Source organism: Anas platyrhynchos, chromosome 2 (assembly GCF_047663525.1).
Source record: "Anas platyrhynchos isolate ZD024472 breed Pekin duck chromosome 2, IASCAAS_PekinDuck_T2T, whole genome shotgun sequence".
Taxonomy (NCBI): domain Eukaryota; kingdom Metazoa; phylum Chordata; class Aves; order Anseriformes; family Anatidae; genus Anas; species Anas platyrhynchos.
The window spans coordinates 14,988,815-15,009,636 of record NC_092588.1 but is presented as its reverse complement, the minus strand read 5'-3'; the positions used below and the strand labels follow the sequence as shown (position 1 = coordinate 15,009,636).

At 39.6% G+C, this 20,822-nt stretch overlaps 1 protein-coding gene and 1 long non-coding RNA gene across 3 annotated transcripts in view; both read right to left on the bottom strand.

The window, feature by feature from the left end:
• EIF3H (eukaryotic translation initiation factor 3 subunit H) overlaps positions 1-20,822 on the bottom strand; it is an 83,261-nt gene that overhangs the window by 15,774 nt on the left and 46,665 nt on the right. The window contains exon 3 of the mRNA XM_027452628.3: positions 781-948. Within this exon, the coding sequence (XP_027308429.1) occupies positions 781-948 (168 nt within the window). The remainder of the gene's footprint in view (positions 1-780; positions 949-20,822) is intronic.
• LOC119715930 (uncharacterized) overlaps positions 12,270-20,822 on the bottom strand; it is a 34,515-nt gene continuing 25,962 nt past the window's right edge. The window contains exons 2-3 of one of the 2 annotated variants that reach the window (XR_011807365.1): positions 20,277-20,523; positions 12,270-19,683 (exon numbers count right to left, since the gene is read on the bottom strand). This is a non-coding gene — a long non-coding RNA (uncharacterized lncRNA). The remainder of the gene's footprint in view (positions 19,684-20,276; positions 20,524-20,822) is intronic. The other variant, XR_011807366.1, reaches the window with a different exon arrangement.

The window sequence follows — 20,822 nt, the reverse complement described above, 5'->3', positions numbered from 1 at the left end:
TGAAACAAGTGGAAAATTCATCAAGGTCTGATGATGCAATGTTTCCAGCCAATATAAGTATACTTTAACAACTTGTTCTTTACTGTAATCCAATTGTTAACATACTGAAACAATTTTGGGGCAGCTCATAAGATTGATCGTATTCATTAGTATTTTTTCTGACAGATACTCAGGACGTTACATTTACTTCTCAGCTGGAAACTATATGCAAGTCTGCCAGATATGGCAAACTGTGAGTGTTTGGGGAGGGGGAAGGCTATAAAGCTGTTAAATTGCCTACGGTTCTGATACAGCACAGAACATCTGGTCTGGAGAGCTTGAGGAAACACCATTAAATAGGCAGAAAAGAAAAAAATCTTTGTGCTAAGAAACAGTCCAGGTTTTGTATGCTTCTGTCAGAGGTATAAAAAAACTTGGCAATTCGTGTCATGATTGGTCAGTCACGTACAGAGCCAGACACGCTAGCAATCGGGGTTTGTTAGACATCTGGTCGAGTTCCACCAGCCCCTCCGACGAGGGAGGGGAGATGAAGGAATAAAAATGAAGCAGCTACTCCAGCATTCCAAAACGTACACATCAGGGCTCTGATAGCAAGAAAAATAAACAGAAAGAAGGAAACCCTGTCTAGACTTAGCTGCTGCTGAGGCTGCCGTAGACACAGGGTTGGTATTTACTTGAAAAGGCCTGCCAGGCTACTCTTACAGGCAAAAGACAGAATACAAAAATAGTAGTAATAATATTAAGAGGGGAAAAGAATAATAAAGGAAACCTCATACTAACCGTAAATGAGAACTACAGACTCCTCAATTGCGTGCTGGTAACTGAACTGGGAGTCCAGGAGGGCACGGGTGACAAAAGAGCCATAGTATGTGGACTGGTACCAGCCGACGTGAAGATGATCAATGTTTACGTGGCGAAGGCTTCGCATCATTTCCATCTGGTATTGAACTAGATTAAATACAAAGTACATTTGAAAAGTAAACTTACACAACCCGTACTATTTCTAGAGAGAGTTTAATATTAAATGACTGAACCGTATTTATTTTTTTTTTCATTGTTGCAACTGCATAGAGGTTTGTTTATTCACTACTGGACTATCTGCAGGAGAGTCCAGAGCTTCCTCAGAGAGTAAGACTAGCCTAAGTAAGCAGACTTGTTCTTTTTTCAGCTGTACTTAATTGTTAACATGATCAACAAACTGTTACGTGTCATTTACACTGTCTATTACCTTGCTCATTCATAAAAGAAATTCAGATACTGGGTTTCATTAAGCAGTAGCAATCTACCATTTTGTAAAAAAAAAAAAAAAAAAAAAAAAATCATGAGTTAAGTTATAATGCTGTCAGGGATTAGATAATTTTTAGAATGAAAAGGAAAATCGTTTAATGTATATAAGAAATAGGAGAGAAATCATTTGAGTCTTCACCATAATTGAAAACTGCATTTTCAGTATTGTAGTTTGGGGCACCAGCTATAGTTGTCAGAGAGTTTTGATTCCATTTATTCTCAACTTTTTAACACTGTTTCTTTTTATACACACACACAGAGTATGTAAAACACACATCTTAAACAGTAGAGAAATTTCGTTGATTTTTACACCAATAGCTGTAATATTTTATTTTACCAATGAATAAAATTTTGTTTTTATCACATGCCTCATGAAAACAGATTGCCTTGATGGAAGAGCATTCTATGAAGCAATGCTTAACATGATCCTAACAAGCAGATCCACACACCTTATCACTTATCAGACCTTTTAGACACTGTGCTCGCTGATAAGGGAGCAGATTTCTGTGTGCCCATGCTCACAGCCAACTCCTAGGAAATCAGATGCAACACTACAGAATCCTGAAGTTTTGTCTGCAGCTGCAAATTCACAAATATAAAACCAACTCAATCCTGTGCATTTATTTTTGTTATTTTTTTCCCATGGTTTCTCCTTGCACAGATGAAAATATGATATTCATTATAAAAGAGAGCAACAACTTAATTAGAGGACAGAACGTGCTAAGTGTTCAGACCCCACTTCGTATCATATCCAGGAGAAAAAAAAACAATTATATTCTTTAAAGATATAAAGAGATTTTTCAAGAATGGCCAAACATTTTCCAACCTATCACAGAAAACACAAACTAAATTCTGCAGCCTTCTAGCTCTTTTACATCGCCATATCTTGTTAATTGTATTTTTAAAGAAATCTACATACATCAACATGATCACTTCCAGACTTTTTCCATCAGCACATGTTGGTGCTTGCATTCTGTTTCATAATCTCAACATACATGACTTACAATTTGTGTTTCACCCGGGACACCAATGATAATCTAGCATCCCAAACTAACATGCAAAACCATCCATGCTACAGTCTGAAACCCCACGTGCTGCATGCAGGGAAAAGGCCTGCACCTCTTGGTGTCAGCAAACCAAGGAAGATGTAAGGATGCTCCTACACACCTCTGGACAGACAGCTTAATGGCTTGAATTGATCAAAACAGCTATTCTGAAGTCAGTATGAAAACCTTCCCCCTTGCCAGACTGAAATAAAATAAATTTTAATCCTCCTTTCATCACACAACTTCCAGAAATACTAGCCACTTCCAAAAATCCTCCTTACTCAGCAGCCTGTGCTGCATTAGGTAGTATCTCAAGACATTTCCCACTTTTCTCACAAAAGCAAAGCCAAGATCTAGCTTGTCAGAGAAGCTCCTTCCTTACATTTAAAAGTTTTGTTGTTTTCTCTTGTGTGCATATCAGGGGTGGGGGTGTTAAGTCTACCTTTTAAAATTAGAACTCATTAAACACAAACTTTGCCCAGAACTATAAGATTACTGCAGGGACCATGATTTTGAACAGAAAAAGCATATGATACATTTATTAAAAGTGGAAAATTCAAATGGAATAGGCTTCTTTGGTTAAAAAAAAAATGTTTCTTAAAGTTTATTCTGTGTAGAAAGTGAGTAAGACTTGCTTTTGAAATTACTTGCTAGGACATGCTAAGACATGAAATTATGGTTAAATGCTTTCCAGCTAGATGAAATCATGAAAAGGAAAAAAAATAGATACGGATTTTCAAAAGCAGTTGGGAGAGAGAAAAAGTTTGAGAATTAAATTTAGTGTGGATTAAATTTAATGTGGATTTTTAGATAGCTGAGTTATACTGCTCCTGGCAGTGGAGACTCTCCTATAATTGAGGATACTAAGTACAGGTAGCCACATGGTGATGGAAAAAAGGTATTTTACATACAGATTCCTGTGAAATCATACGGTCAACCCATTCAGATAATTTCTCCCTTAAGAGATCTTGAGGAGATGCTGAAGACCAGGAACACCCTAAGAAAACATCCAAAACTTTAAAAACCTGAATAAGGCATAATCACACTCTTAAAGAAGAGGTAACCTGTAATTAACTTCCAGGACAGCTTCTTTACTAAATGCAGTATAAGCAGCAGCGTGTGACTGAACATAAGTTTGAGAGATATCACGTAGAAGAAAAAGGACTTGCTGAAAAGCATCCAGATTCAAGTCAGCAATTCCTCCTCCGAAGACTGTTAGTAGTTAGATGATAATGAAGGCAATAGCGGAAAAAATCTCAAAGAACCAATAAAGCATCAATAGCTAACATCTCTGCCTTGGGAAAACAACTGCAGAAATTAAAACATGATGCAGTCCCCACCAGAGAGAAATGGAAAAACTCTTTTAACCAAACATATATATTTTGTAACACGTATTAGCTGCTAGATAGCTCCAACAAGCTGCCAACTTGCACAAATGGGTAACAGCTCCCAAGTTGCTTTTGTTGTTATCGTTACCACCTTTTCTTTAATTTTTTTTTCCCAATCTACAGAACATCATCTTTCTGCCTACAAGTTAAGAACAGATTAGGCCACAGGTTTTTTCCTATCCAGTCCCCACTCTGCTAGGACCGGAGAAAGTCGTGCATTTCAGCAGGGAGTCCTCTGGTTCAACTCACAGGATTTGGAAATGTGGGTGCCCTCCTCCTTCCTGAGCCATGCAAAAGAGGAGCCACCAAAAAGTGCCACCAAGACTGAGAACGCCCAGAACTTACATGAGCAAGGAAAAGGACAGGGGAAGGGTCAACCAGACTAGAAGACTGTTTTCATTTAAACAGTGAAACCTGTGTTTGAAGGAAATTATCTGTTCAGAAGCTTCGTTATGATGAGGCAAGCTATCAGTCACGTTTGCACTTCTCATTGCTTCCTGCATTGAGAACAGGAATACCGTAATGCAGGATGCTGCCTCCATCTCCTGAGCACCTGCAGGGGTGGATTTTTTCAACAGAGCTCTTTTTATTATTATTATTATTATTATTTTATTTATAGCACAAAAAAAAAAGTATTCTTCCTCTAAAATTGTATTTTTTGCACATTTGCAAACAAATTTAACAGGTAGGCAGAAGGAAAGAAAAAAAATCAAGGCACCTAGTAAGCATAATTCTAATTTATCTACAGCTGGAAAAGAGAGCACAAAACTCTACAGAATGGGTGCTTTGCTTGAATAGATTCACTGACTGCTACTTGTGTGAATTTGTACTAACAAAATCCCTTAACTGAACACAGCAACAGAAGAGACTATTGAAGTAGTTTGGTGGGTATTTTTTCCCTGATTTATACTAAGTTTTAACAAACCTGTTGTACAGGATTAAAGAAAATATTAAAATAGCATCAACACTTTCTCCTTTTCCAAAAAATACTGGCAACATTAGAAATTACCTAGGATTTAACATAGAAGAGGTATATCCCCTATGTTAACAATAAGAAAACAACATACCCAAATTTATTATATAAACAGACACACAGCCAAGAACTGAGCACTGATGTGGTGACCCATTTAACACTGTGGACAACTCAGCCATATTCCTTAAATATCTTAAAACATCTTTGGTCAACAATTTCACTATTCGAGCCTAAATTCCGAAGAGGAAAAATCAACTGAGATATCAGTGAGATGCATTCCCAGCTGCCCATCTTCTGACTGCTGGCAAATACCAGATGTGCAATCCTGATCAATACATTTGATGGCACCTTAGATGCACAGGACCTCAACTTCCAAAACATATTTCAAGTTGTTACATCTTAGGAAGTCTGGTTTGAAGAGTGGCAACCAGAAGAGAACTTTGTACCAGTGCCATGTGCTGTGGACTGGTTTGACGCCGCTGCTTGTCCTGCTCTCTGCAGCGCCCACTAAACACCCCTGGCATTACCAAAGAAACTAAAAACCTCGACTGTTAGCATAACCTCTGGGCTGGATTTCACACTTCGGCGTCTGTCTTGACTCATACTCAGCAAACTGGTGCTTCAACTACAAATTCAAGCAGCAGAAGCTACATGTGTCTTCACTGGGGCACGTCAAGTGATTTCAGGAACAATTTTGAGACCTTTCCTACACCTTTCACCCCCAAGGGCCTCCTCAAAGACTGCCTGGACTACCTGAGGATGAATATTATTTCCTCGCAGAACCTCGGGAAGTCAAAAGACAGATACAACACTGAAGTCTCTCCAAAGACAGAGGAACTGCCTTCTGCACCAACATGTCTCTGAATTCAACTGACAACATGGGCATGGCCAATTTTAGTTATTCTGGTCAAGCTACATTGAAAACCAGCCAAAACATCCCTTTTGTAGCACCGCTTCTAACATGGCTAGTATTTTTCAGGCAATAATTTGTCTCTTTTGAAGTGCTACCATGTGGTAGCGAGCATTCTAAACAAGTGCTATACACTCCACGGTACTTTTTAGCAGCACAAAAAATTCTGGTTTTTCTATGCATATTAAGCTCTGCCAAACCACATGTATGCTTCAGACAGTATCTTCAATGACTAAAACAAGTTAGCAGATGCTAGTTCAAGGAACTAGCGTATGCATTTGAAAAGAAGGAAAATTGATTTATTTAATTTAATTAAGCGCAGAGAATTATGGAGACAACAGATTAATTCATTTCCCTCCACACATACACTCTCAATTAATTGTCCAAAAAAACGAAGAATCACACGGACTGCCTCCATCGATAACAACTCGGATTGTGAAAATACAAATGTGTCGCAACAGCCAACTTATTCTGGTGAAAAAATAAAGAAATAGGAGGCGCTGGCAAAGAAATAAGAAAACAAGAAAACAGTTAATTCCTGCGATGGCAATATTTTACCTGAAAAAGCCTGCAGATACCACTGAAATGTATTTCTTAAGCTTAGGACTACAACACACATGTATGCATGTATTTGCAGATTTTTATCTATATCCAACCCCCAACTTCTCTCAAGACAAATGCACAAGCTTAGTAACTCAACAATTCACCTATTCAGGGAGAAAAAAAATTAAAAGTAAATATTGCCTTCCTCAATAATATTCATTTCCTCCTCTGAAATATCAAGTCGGTTACAAAACAGTACTCTATTTTATGCATTTTTGCTATAGCAGGCTGAAAGCACCTGATCTCCTCTAGACTTGGAAGCTAAGCAGACCAGGGCCTGTGAATAGCTGGATGGGAAAAAAATCACCTGAAAGCAGGCAAAAGTCCAAGAGTCGTAGTCAATCACAAGACCACAAAAACAAAAGTGAGTCAAAAGACTTAATTCAACTCCACTTCATTTGCTACATTCAGGGATTAAAGAAAGGAGGGCAGAATAAATTTGTCCAAAGTGAATTAATTTTTTTCTTAAGGAATTGTTACATTTTAATAAGTTAGGAATTCTGGTGAAAAAAATGCATGCCCTTGGAAAAGCACGAATGTTTTGGTTTCTTTTATTTTAATAGAGACTACGGGATAAATGGAAACAAATCTGGAACAATCACCTCCATTTATGACATTGATGCTGCTGCTGTATGAAGAGCAATCCCAGCTGTCTTCTGAGTACATGATCATTTGCTAGTTTCTCAACACTTTTTAAGCCTGAAGACCTTCATTTTATGAGAAAGAAGGGGAGAGGAACAAAAGAGGGAAAACTCAATTAACTATTAATTGTGCAGGCTCAGCAAGCTCATTCATTTTTAAGGCCGATCACAATTCAACCTTAGTTTGACCACAGCACAGAGTGATGTCAAGAGCTGTGCAGAAAAAGCGTATGATAGCTAGAGGAGGTACCTTAATCTGTAGGTGAACAGGAACAAGGAACAGGAATGTGATGATGGGAGGCTTGGCAGTACCTGCACATGCAGGGGTGGCTGTCCTGGAGTTTGGGACCACACCAGGAGAGGTGGTGTTCCCCAACCATTAACTTGGTGCTCAACAGAGGCTGCTCCGAGACGCGGCCCAGCACAAGGCCGCGCTTCCTACCAGAGGAAGCAAGGCAGGAAGGGACAGCTGCCAGTGGTGGGAATAAAGGAGGATACGGACGAGTTTTCAGAGGAAAGGAGTAAAACAAGGGAATGGGGAACGTGGGGATGTGCGTGACAGGACAACGTAAAGCAGCAAGTGGAAGCACACCACTTCCTGCACATGTGCTGGCACTCGCCCAGTGCTCACTGACAGCAAGCTTGGGGCTCCACTCTAAGCACATAACCACCGAATAAGGAGGCAATCAAACCAATCAAGCTATCGTGGAATTTTATTAAAACATAAGTGAATGTTTTAATAAGATAAGCCTTTGGAAAAGCTTAATAAATCTTACTGGCCACAAAACTCCCTACGCAACTCAAGGTAAAGGACACTTGTGCTGTTTCTAAACAAACACCCAAACCTCAAGAAGAGCCTAGAAGAGTTGGGCAAGACCATCAAGATGACTTCCAAAACTGTCTTTTGAAATATGCAACAGCATTACAAAGGATAAAAGCATAATACTAACACTTCCAGAAATACTAAGACACTCCAGTCCTCTAAAAAACATTTTTTTAATGCAGAAATCCGTTCTAAACTAACTTTTTGAAGTTGAAGTCAAGCAATACAAATTTTACTAGTTTGTTAACAATGATCTTTAAGAAGGAATTGTCATAAGACAAATGGAACACATTGTGAACGTCTTTTCACTATATATCTGGAATAGTTTTCTTGACATTTATATAGAGAGCTACATCTTCACATACCATACAAACACTCATCACTTAATCCTAAACCTCCTCCTATAAGGCAGGTAAACATATCTGGTATCTAAAATTTCCATTTGGCTTACTACACTACTATTTTTGGCTGTTGGCTGGAGATGCATCTAGTACAATATTGAAATCTCCATCAATAAAAAAAGTTTCAATCAGCACTACATTGTCATGATAGCAGTAAATTATACTACTAAAAACTGCCATCTGGCCAACCTAATTGTTGCTTTCCTTGTAAAAGAGCAAGAAGATGCAATCTGATTTCCTAATAAAAATCAAATTCCTAGGGAAAGCATCAAATGTTTTCTATTAGGAAAGCATTCTCATAAATTTCAGCACCTTGAAGCCTTTACTTATACAATTTCAGTCTAGTGAGTATGATTCTAGGTGCTAAAATGCAAAGATTAAAGGCATGAAAAGGAGCCAGTATGGTCAAAACCCAAGTTACTGTTGGTACAGTAACTTATTTGATTGAACACCTCCTTTACAAAATAAATTTTAAGAACAGCGTAGTTAAGAGTCCAAATTCCCAAAGAAACTTCTTTAGTTTCTCTACTGGCCATTGATTTTTGCTTGTTTACTCACACAAGGCTATGTTAACAGTCAAAGGAGCTCACTCTTTACAAAATATTGTCAACATACCTACCTTGGTGCTACAAATTAGAAAGCAATTACACAATAAAACAAGAAAGTGTTGTGAGAACCTAACTCCAAGTACCAAAAAGATTAGCGGATACAATCCAATGGATTTTTATGAAATTGTCTATCACAAAACTGTTCTAAGATCTTATTAAATTATCTGGGGAAAAAATGAAATGTTTGAAGATTAATGAATTACATGACTTTCACTTTTTTTTAATTTAACACAGATTTTCACGTCCAACAGTTTGAAAGCAAAATCAAGACAGACAGCGTAATGGAAACTACTCAGCAATCCACTGCATTTTAAAAATCTGTGGTGTCATGCAGTATACATCACAAGAAGGACTGTCTCATTTCGTTAATACCTTCTCAGTAAGTGAAGAAAATTGATGGTGACTTCACATGAGAGGTTTTCAGGCTTCTAAATCCCCCCACTCCCCCTTTAAAAACAGAAAGATTCTGTTTTTGTAAAACTTGGTAGTTTGTGAAACTTGTACCATTACATGTTTGCATTGCAAAAAGTTGGGGGATATGGGAAATCGGGGCATCTTCAACAGCCAGATCACCCTTCTCATCTTACCCGATACAGTGAAGCAAGGGGTTTTCTTCTGGCTGGGTATTAAGCATCCACACATCTAGTTTTGAAGAATCTCTTGCACTGTTCTCACGTTTCAAGCTCACAAAATGTGGTCCAGGCACTGGGCAGACACCCCACTCACACAACAATTTTCATGGGTTGTTCTTACCGTAAAACAGGATTTATTAAAAAGAAAAACATTGCTACAGACTATTTCTTCAGTTGGAAATTACACAAGCTATTTGTTTTCTGTGACCTCCATCAGCCCATAATGCAGGGATAACACTGTTGAAACATTTGGCAGGGAGAATCAGTCAAGAAAAGTTCTAATTTTTGGCAAAGCTTAGGAAGAATGTGGTTGATACCCCCTTAAGCACGTCTTTTGAATCAAAATTACACAAGTATCTAGCTTTCAAATGTGTTAAGTGCATTGGGGAGGAAAAAAAGAGACAAGCATGTCTTCAGCCTCAGGCTTACAGCATCTTCCACTGGGGGCCTATTCACACAGGGCAGGATCCCACCACGTGCCAGAAGACCAGAAATAGTTACCAGGTACTGCTGCCATCCGGAAAGGAGGGGCCCAGGGGCCCCACACAAATTCCCCCCCAAATTCACGCTACCTTTATAAAGCCTCCTAGTTTTATATGGTCCACGTGCTGTTACTTGCTGATAATACAGTGTTTATTTCTTTTAAATCAGTAAGTAGGAGCTCTGTATAATACCTCAATGAACAGTCACAAGGACATTCCAACCATACCTCTTACAATACCTGACACCCTTGTAATGCATCCCATACAGCATGTAGACATTCATCTGTCCACCTTGCAGAGAACAACCACGACACCCCATTCAGATGTCTTAAGAGAACGGTGAATAAGAGCCATGAAAGCACCAGAAAAGGTTTTCTTAGTTTGGATCTCAGCTGTACGCTATGAACACTCATCATCTCTACCAGCCAAGCCCTCAAGCCACACACAACTGCCATCCGCAAAAGGTACGAGTCAGCCTGATTCCAAAAAAAGATGCCAAACCACCTCTCCACTATGAGACGTTGGGTCAGCCCCTCACTTTGTCAAGCACTGACTTTCAGATAAAAAATCAACTCTTCCTGCTTGGCATCCCTGCCACAATAAGAACCTTTATTCATCTTTGTACACAGAAAGGTCTGAGAGGGGCTGGTTCCGTTCTCAGACTACAGACCCAACGACTACATGGGAGATGGACACGTTCACCTACATTACTTATTATCACTGGACAAAAACTTGAAATCAAAGGGGAAAGAAATGCTGATTTTTACTATCAAAATGCTAACAAAAATATCTTAATATGTAGGTTTCTGAAAGGATAACTAACCAACCCTCCAGCTACTATTTCTATAGATGAAATGAAAGGCTTGTGTTGCACATGTGGAGGTTGTGGATCCGTACTTAGCTAATGCCTAATGAGAGCCAGAACTGAGAATAAGAAATTTCCTTTTATATATAAATATATAATACAGTAAAATGTTCATAGGGAATATACATTACACTGGTATTTTATTGTAGCATGTTGGTTACCAGGAGCTCTTCACAGTTCTCTCTTCAGATAGATTTTAGTTTGTGAAGCAGTACTACGGGGATTGTTTGTAGGTGGGCTGAACAGTCGAAGACACCAATTAACATGTAGGGAGGTTAAAAAAAAACACAATTTTGCAGGACACGTAGGTAGTGGACAGTGGTCCCAAAATTGTGAAGGTATTTGCCTGGAAGCCTTCTAGATAATTGCAGTTGGACAAGACATTTTCACATCTCATGCAAACCTGTGCTTTTTCGTGTTTTAATCAAGTCCTGCCTGCCAGAAGCCATGGCACAATCGTTTTGGAAGCTGCTGGCTGCACCAAGGAACAGCAGTTGAAATCAAGCTCTGACAGAGGCAATCCCTTCCTGCCTGTGGAAACTAGCCTCCTCCAATTCCCAAAGCCAAATAATATTACACAAATGTTGACATGATGGGCAAATGCATCAGCAGTGAACTGGAGATGCAAAATGCTGTTTAGTGACGACAGATGCTAGCAGGAAGCAGGAGCCTACAGTAATGAGAAAACAGGATATTCTTACCAGAGAACTGTCATACAAAATGATGGCATCCACATTTACTTTTTAAGACACTTCCAACATCATTTCTTAGCACTGATGGGATAAAGAGAAACGTGTTACAGAATCTTGGAGCTGATCAATTGAAGAAATGTTTTCTGTTTCATTAGGTGAAGCCTTGACCTTACGCCAATTCCAACACAGAGACGTTCATGGAGAACATCACTGCTACATCACCGTACTGTTTCCTTATATCACTGCTGCCACAACATCTATTGATTAAGCAGTGTGTGCAACATTTAATTAGTGCATCATCATTAAGGTACTTAAAATGTTAAGTGTAAGCTTTCAGGCATAACAGTACAGATTTCTCCTTACAACACGGATGCCAAGGAAAGCCAGCAGGTAAAGTTTTGAAAGGCTTGCCAGCACTGGAGAACTACACCATTCCACTGCAAGAACCATGGAAACCAATTTTTTCCAGCCCCTGCTGCCTTTCTATGAAAATGCTCTCTCCCTAATTGGGGCACAGAAACATTTTAGCATGCCACACTTGGGAGGGGGAGGGAAAAGGAAGAGCCAGTCCTCATTTTAACATGCAAAAATCGCTGAAGTACTTAAATAAGCATTGTTGAGTCTTCAGAGGCTTTCCACACAGATGTGGAGAAAGTAAAACCTGGTATAACTAAATGACATTTCATCTGGCCACGACAGATCCAGCCCAACTGTGTCGATGCATTAACATTCTCCAAATCCCTGAACTATTTCTGTACCAGACTTCCAATCTCATCTTGGACAACCCAAGTTGTTAACTGTTACAGGTCAAATTTTCTTCCCAAGGAAATCAGATTGCTTATCACTTACTGCTTCCTTGTTTTCACTTGTGTGTGCACATACACATGCATGCACACGAGAGAGAGGGGATGAAGGAAGGAAGGAAGGAAGGAAGGAGAGAGCAAATATACCAAAATACTACATTTTGACAAGCATTAAACCAAGAATCAAGATGAATACTGTAGCAAATGTTAATGCACAAGGTCATATTTTTGTAAGTGTGGAAAAATAGTGTTGTAAAGCAAGTAATTCAGCAAATACCTTCTGCCTTGAAATAAACTGTAAGAATGTATCTATTACTACTGCATTTAAGTTCAACAATGAGTAATGAAAAGGGCACTGCCCAGTAACGAACAAGACAGAGACCTCACTGCAAGTGATCATTTGCAGCATTACATTTACCTCTACTCAAAAGCAAACACGAACAAAAACAAAAAAAATATGATTTCATAGCATTGGCCATATCACAAACTGACAGCTAGGACATTTAAACCAAGGCAACCCAATACTACAAGGAAACTCCACGTCACTGCATGGTATCACTGTATTGAGAAGCTTTCACACAGCAAGGTACGTACTGAGCAGCACTAACATTGGCATTCCTTGGTCCTAAGGCCCAGGCTACCACCAGGAATGCCCTATTATTAGTGCAAATTCTTCAGTGTGTCCTCAAACAATGAATTCATGATGTTACAGACAACGCAGACAAGCTTCAAGAAGCCTTTTCCATAGCACAGCAAGAGGAACAATAAAAACAGGAGTGGCTGGATATTTGAGGTGAGAGACAGTCATGTCTTCTCACAAGCAGCCTTTGGCATCTGACAACTTGAGATCACACACTATAATCAAATGCAAAGATTACCAAATAATTTAAACAAAACTCAGACCTTCAAACGCTGAAGAATATTAAATTTAGAAAAATAAAGCTCTTGGCTTTTAGACTGAGCTGTAAGACAAAGCTAGGGTGAATTTCTCCCCTTTCTAGGGTCTGTAACATCATACAGCACAATTCTGCAAGCCAAAGCTAATATTTCAGCAACATAACACTTGCAACTTTTATATCTAAGTGTGGCTTGTTCTTTTAAAGTAGCCAAGAACTAAACTCACACCCTGTTTAAACAGGCAGAAGACGTACTCTGTGCCAAGGAGGAAGTTATAAACTTCAAGTAGGTTTTGTACACGGGAAACAAGTTGGGAAGTACAAGGATGGATCCACAACAATCAGTTCTCTAATGAGTAAAAGAAAGCATGGTGAAGCTTTGGAGCTCGAGGCAAGAGGCGGCTGTTCCATTACTTGCTCAGCTGACGGACCCTCTGACAGGCACTAGACGAATCAATACCTTCCACTTGTGCTTCTCCTCTGAAGACTTTAAGCTCTTGAGACAGCATTCACCATTTATTCTGACAGCAGCCAAAGAGTGCAACACCCCAGTTAGAGGAAAAAATGAATCACTGCATCACCTGGTGGTTCCTCTACTTTCACAGGCTGCCAAAATGCCTTCATAACTATAATAGCTGGGTTTTTAAGAAGTTCATCAAGATTAATTCAGTCCAAACAGACTCAAGGTAAAAGGCAGAGGGGCTGTAACCAGCAGTACCAGACATGCACGTGGGGAGGAATAATCCCAGGCACCAACATGTTTTGAGGTTGACCAGCTAGGCAGCAGCTCTGCAGAAAAGTCCCTGCGGGACCTGGGCCAGCAGCATGCCCTTGCAGCAAAGGGGGCCGACAGCCTCCTAGGCTGCATCAAGCATCACAAGCAGGGCAAGAGAGGTGATCCTTCCCCTCTGCTCATCCTGGTGAGGACACCCCTGGAGTGCTCGGCTCCTCAGTACGAGGAGGATATGGACAAACTGGAGAGAATCCAACAAAAGGGCATGAAAATGATTAATGGACTGGAGGAAAGGCTGAGAGAGCTGGGATTGTTCAGCCTGGAGAAGTCCCAGGGGAATCTTATCAGTCTAAGTACTTAAGCAGGAAGGGGGCGAGGAGATAAAGAAGGAAAAAAGAATCTTCTCAGAGGTGCCCACCAATAGGATCAACAGTCAAGGGCACAGCAAATTCAACTTAAAAGCCACTTTTCCTAATGTTAGGATGAGTGAATTCTGGAACAGGCTGCTCCAAGAAGATGCGGAGTCTCCATTCTCAGAGGTAACCAAAACCTGAGTGGACAAAACCCTGAGTACCCTGACCTAGCAGACCCTGCTTGAGCAGGGCAATAGGACCAAAGACCTCTGGACATCCCTTCCAACCCCAGCAGTTCAACGCATCAGTGACTGGAAAGATGGCTTAGTAAGTTAGAACCTTATTAAGAGGGAGAAGGAAACATGAAAAACACCAAACACTAATCCAAGTCACAAAATATCATTGTTTGCTGTTTTAAAAAGGGACCAAGTTCACAAAAGTTCTGCTACGCACTAGAGAAAAATTATGGTGATCCAAGTTGTGTTTGAGTAAAATACAGGCTTTTAGAAACAAACAACCATAGTGTGAAATTTCATCAAAGGAGACTTTTTCTGTTTCAAAAGCAGTTATTTTCATTCTGCATTCATCTTTTTGTTAGTTATTGAAAACGTTAAAAGCAATTATGCAGAGCACTATATAATTCTCAAAGGATTCAGCCTAAATACTTTTTCAAATGCAAACAAGACACTCGTTACAATAGGTACAAAATCTTTGGTTAACAGCCACATACTATATTTATTTTATTCACTCTCAATGAATGTCAAAAATGCAACAGAAATGGTTTCAAAAAATTAACATGGCTAAGACAGTCCCAAAATATTTTTTTCACAAACTGTGCTTAGATTTGCAACTGCAGTTCAATATGGCAGGCAAACACGAAAATACAGAACTGTCAAAGGACAGAAAGGAAACAAAGCCAAGGACTGAATAACACTGAACTGCAATGTCAAGTGAACTTGAAAAGAGAGGCCTAGAGAATTCATTTTGTTCAACAGACAGGGAAAAAGGGCAGAAAGAAATATGCTATAACAAATTAAAAAGCATCTCAATACAGTGACCATGAGCACCAATGGCTAAAATTGCATTTAAATCAAGAAACTTGAGGAAGACTGTTGCAGCCATCAATAGCAAAGTCAGTAAATTCCCTTGAAAAATATTATAGTCAGTCTAAAATCTAGATAAACTGCTGAATACCCTTTCTCTGCAAAATATTACAAAGAAAGCTATTTTCTGAAGTAATTCACTGAAAAAATGAACATTTACACGTGTCACAGATATATACACATATCAGAACGCAGCTCAGAATAAAGAAGTTTTATGAGGTGAACAGTGCTAACTGAAGGGTCTGGAAAGGTGATAACTCAGTAAAAATAAGCTCAACTTCTGTTTAATTGAAAATAATTATTTTAAAATTCCCAATTTGGTTTATTTTTATGTATCACAATCATAATACCCGGTGCTAGCAGGAAATATGCAAACTTCATCAGAAGTTCTCTCTGCCTCAGAGGAAGGCGATGTTTATATCGCTCTCAGTCTCCAAACACCTACTCAAAAACTGCAATTTGTGTTTCTAACACCTCCTCCACATTTTATCATAAGAATATACCCAAGGGGACTGCCAAAAAAGTCCTCCTTTCTGTAGGAAGACAGCGAGCCATGGCTCTGCTTGGTAGAGAGCACCGGTGCACGCACACACACAGAGCCCTTCGCCATAAAACACCGACTACATCACACCGGTCGCTGGCATGAGGAAGAGGGATTTTTTTTTCCTGCCTGGTAAATCATGTTTTCCAGTTACTGTTTGGTTTAAGAGTCTAAGACACTCACTCTTTTGACAAATAATCCTTCTTGAGCTTTCACGCATAGGGTAGAGGGGTTGGGGAAACCATGTCCCACCCCTTTGGCAGGTGGATGAGAAGGCCCCATGTGAAGATCACAGAATCACAGAACTGTAGGGGTTGGAAGGGACCTTGAAAGATCATCAGGTCCAACCCCCCTGCCAAAGCAGGTTCCTCAGAGCAGGCTGCCCAGGTAGGCATCCAGACAGGCCTTGAATATCTCCAGAGAAGGAGACTCCACAACCTCCCTGGGCAGCCTGTCCCAGTGCTCCATCACCCTCACCCTGAAGATGTCACCAGGGCCCTCCGGGTTAGAAACATTCGGCCAACTGACAGAAAAACATCAGAAACTCAGGTATGCGAGAGCTGAATCCACAGCAACTTCACAAATTCAGGCTTCATGAGTCTCTCAGCAATGGTAAATGGTTTCGTTTCCTCGATGGACAACCTGTCAGTGAGATTTTCAAACCAAACATTTACCTGTTTCACCACCATCCTTTAAAGCAGGAGCCAAGCCAAGTCTGTTCACTTTCACACTCCTTAGCCCCACATGTTCACACAGCAATTAAAAGCTGTCCTCCCGGCTCATGTCCCTAGGGGTTACTTCGGAAGCGTGAGGAGGAATAGAGGAACCACCCCAGATTCAAAGACACGCCATTGAGCTTTTCCAGCAGACTTCCAAATTCTGTGTTAGGAGGAACTGCTGTTCGCACCACGCTGCCTCTTATTGCCAACTGTTATTTAAAAGACAGCTAAAAATACATTAATTGCTCTCCCAATGTACTTTTCTAGGTGAGCAATTGCAGTGGTTACGGAGAGGTTTTGTAATTAAGTCCCATAGGAGAGAGACATTTGCACGGTCACAAATGAGGAACTGATGAACAAGGGATCGCAGGCACGGAGCAGCCTTCATTAAGATCTGCTCCACGTTACAAAGAAGTTCACAAACTCTTGATCCAAAATGTTATAAAAATGACGGTCTTGTACTTCTCATTTCAAGGACAAGAGCAAAAAAGATCTGCTGTTTTCCAGTGCTGCATTTCTAGAGAATAATTACACTTGATCTGTTTGATTTTGCAAACTAACATTTTATTATTATTTTTCTCCAGAACTTGTCTAATATTCACAGAGTCAGGTTAGAATATTTACTTGGTTCCTCCTTACTTTTTAGTTGGAGTTGACTAATAATTCACTGTGCTTTTTCATTAAGTTTTTAAGTGGGATATTTCTTTTACAGGGATCTAAAACAGCGATGAAAGTAAAGACAGAAGGCAGAGAAAGTGCCTGATGAGCAAAGCTCCTAAATGTGCCTGACTTATAGGCTTGCTGTCCCCTACAACTTTCACCGGTAAGACTTTCCAAAATTTGCTTTTGTTCTACTCTTACTAATCCTGCCTTGCGGCTCAAGTGTTTCATTAAGAGACACCAAACAGACAGCAGCTCTAGGACAACCTCATAACTCAGGGCAAGGATGGCACGTGGTTTAAGGATGTGAGCAGGCGTAGGAACACAGAAGCTGAATTTCTGACCTCACTGAGGCAGTGGCCATTGTGCAAAGACACATAAATGTCCCACAGACAAGTTTCCTTCCATAACCACCAACCGAATCGCCCTTCTCTGTAGTGCCTCTTCTTGAAATTCAAAGTTATTACCGAAAACACTGAGCTTTCTTCAACCTGAAGATTTTTAACTAAACAAATTTTAACAAATATTTAAAATATTAGAACAAGCTATTAATATAGAAATACAGAAGTAGACAATGAGCATTCACAAAACACACTCAGTTTAAGACTACATTTTCTTTACAAGCAAGCTTGGTGTAAAGAAAATTGGATCAATACACGAACTTATAAAGTATCTTATTGAAATACGGTTTAAAAGAAAAATATATTAAATATGAGACATCATAATGCTTCTTTAGGTTATAAAAGGGTTCCTTTATCTCCAATGCCCATAACATGTTTAAAATACATTCTGAATTTTGATTTCTCACAGTGTTTGATATAAAAAACAAACCAGAAGGTTGCCCTAAAGATAAATGAAACATCTGGTGAAACATGTAATAAGCTTCAGGCTCACATCTGCTACTGAAGTTAGTATTCCCGCACCATAGCTACAAGCTCTATGCAAAGCTCTATAAGAATAACTGAGAACAGGGAGGATTATAAGGAACACATTCCTCAATCTAAATTGATATTTCCTCTTCCATCTGAATCAACATTGTGCTTCCATATGTATGCATTAATGTCCAGAGCTAACCCTCAGCGGAAAATAATTCCTACAAGTAAAGTTCTCACTTAAAACCTACCCCAACACTTGATATCACAGGCAGTTTTAGACAGTTTTTACTCCTATGCAGCTATCTAAGCATATTTATATTTATTTATTTATATATGTAATTTTATCTAGGTGCAAATGTCATTTTCTCTACTTTTCACTAGTCTTAGACCACAAGCAAGCATTCAACAGATAGTTCTTCCGTACGCCACTGCATTTGACAAAGTTACTTTCAAAAAGCAGGAGTACACAATAAAAGGCACTACTGTAATTATACAAAACCAAAACCCCAAGGATTTTCAAACAGTAACTGATAAAACTGAATGTAAGATATTTCCTACGAAATAAACTATGTGTAACTCGCATTCTTGTTTCTATAAGAAGGTTGCTCAATATTTATCTTTTTTTACCCATTCCCTCCTAAACTTTCAATTTCTTCCATAAACAACCACAGCAAAATGTTTACATTTAATGCCAACATAAATTGCTTTGTATTTGTGACATTTTAAAAAGACCCTTTTGTGCCACGGAGAGTTTAGAAAAAGGCAGATATCTGCACAGCAGGGAAAAAACCCACTTACATTTTGCAACAGCTGTGAAAGATCAGTCCTCCGGAGTAACCGAAATCAACGGCAAACTGAGAAGTGTTTAGGAAATAAAATGTTTCCATCACCTCATACTATCATTCACTTCCATTAGTACTGATGAAAGAGAGACTGGATTTTACACAGTGTTATAAATGGTAGGAACATTACTGACAGTGGAAACAGAGCTTGGTCACTAAACAATTCTAACATCAAGCCTGGGACAAAAATCAGAAGAATAAATACTCTAGTGGGCATTTTGTTAGTCCAACTTAGACGATGAAGAAACGATATCCAGACCCAAACTTATTTTTCCTGGATAAAAGTTTCACAGTAGAAATGAACATGATTAAAATGTTTAATGCCATCACAGGAACACCAAAACTTTTCCACTGAACAGACCACACGTTAACACAAATTGCTGCAGTGACCTCTCTCCGTACAAGGCCCTCCTCTCCTACTTACCTTTGCATAACAGCCTGCATTATACTAATCGAGAAATTTTACATGTACTTAATGCAAGACAGGAGACAAAAACAAGGAACAGATGAATGTAACGTGATCAACTAGGGAAAACAGAGATTAAGAACTGGCCATGGAAGATATGTGGATAAGCCAGTAGTGTCATGACATAAATCATGCACGATACCAAGAATCTATCATGCAGAAATAGAGCTGTGATACCAAGCATACCAAATTATTAGGTGTTGATATTAGGCTCGTGTCCTGCTCCTTGACACCCTGCAGAAACGTGCTGAAAGGTTCCAGAGGAAGAACGGATAAAGAAAGGGACCACCTCTGACAAAGCAAGCCGGGGGGCAGGAGGAGGGCAGCTTGAGTTTATTTGGCTTTAAAAAAAAGAAAAGCAAGATTCAACTTCTGTTCCAAATAACTGTTGCAAATAGTCTACCTTGCAATGCATCTTTGAAACACTTTGAAGACAAGAGTGATGCAAAAGCCTTTTGTAACTAAGATCAGCTGTTAAAAGTACAAATGAGAAAAATGTTATTCTGACAAAGGCACCCGTATGAAATTGGTACGCTAGGGTCTATAAATCATTATCTGCTTACAGCGCCTTGTCCATGTAGAGCAGTTTGGAGGAATCTCATGGTAAGTATCATATAAGATCCATACTTGGCAAACCTGTCAGCGAGTTCAAATTTAGTTCTCTCCTTAATGACAAACATAACTGCTCAGGTTTTCTGCATGGTCTGACAGATGTGTCTCTGCCTGTGATATAATATTTTGCTCAAACTTATTTCTGAACAACAGTAGTTAATGCATTATCTAGATATTTAGCTAAAAGAAAAACAAGTCACCCCAGTAGCATTTAGATCTCTCAATCCCTTTATGATAAACTCCGCACTGTGTTAACAGACAACAAATAAATAAGCCAGGAACAAAACTGATATTGTTGCATGTTACGCTCAATCCTATTTACCACCAATTACTGCTAAAATGGGTGGTCCCTACTCATTCCGCCTCTTCCTCCAGCTACATGAGCTGCATCAACTTGTTGGATTCCTTCTCCGGCGGATCAACAAACCCATCTGAGTCAGTCTGCGGTCACGCAATCGCCCGATCCTACGCAAGGGAGGAGGCAGGAGCAGGCAGCCAAGTGCGCAGAGGAACGGCAGGGTTCCCACCCTGGGCTGGGAGATGAGATTGCACGTCCTGTGGAAGTTCACCTGCAGACAACAAATCACTCCTTCCAGAATAACAAGTACTGGAACCAGAAACAGCCCGTTTTTATTTTTTTTTGTATACATCAGACAAAACCCCTTGTCCTACTAGAATAACAAAGAAGGGGTAAATTACATGCTATGGTTAATTTACCGTTCTCCAAACCATCCAACTTAATCAATACACTACTGCTTCCAGGCCGCAATATAAACGCCTCTGTTACCTAAGATTTACTTTGCCAGGGAGCGAGCTCTGAATGACAGACGCTTGAATTACAAAATCTAACAGCCCAGAGACTGCTGTA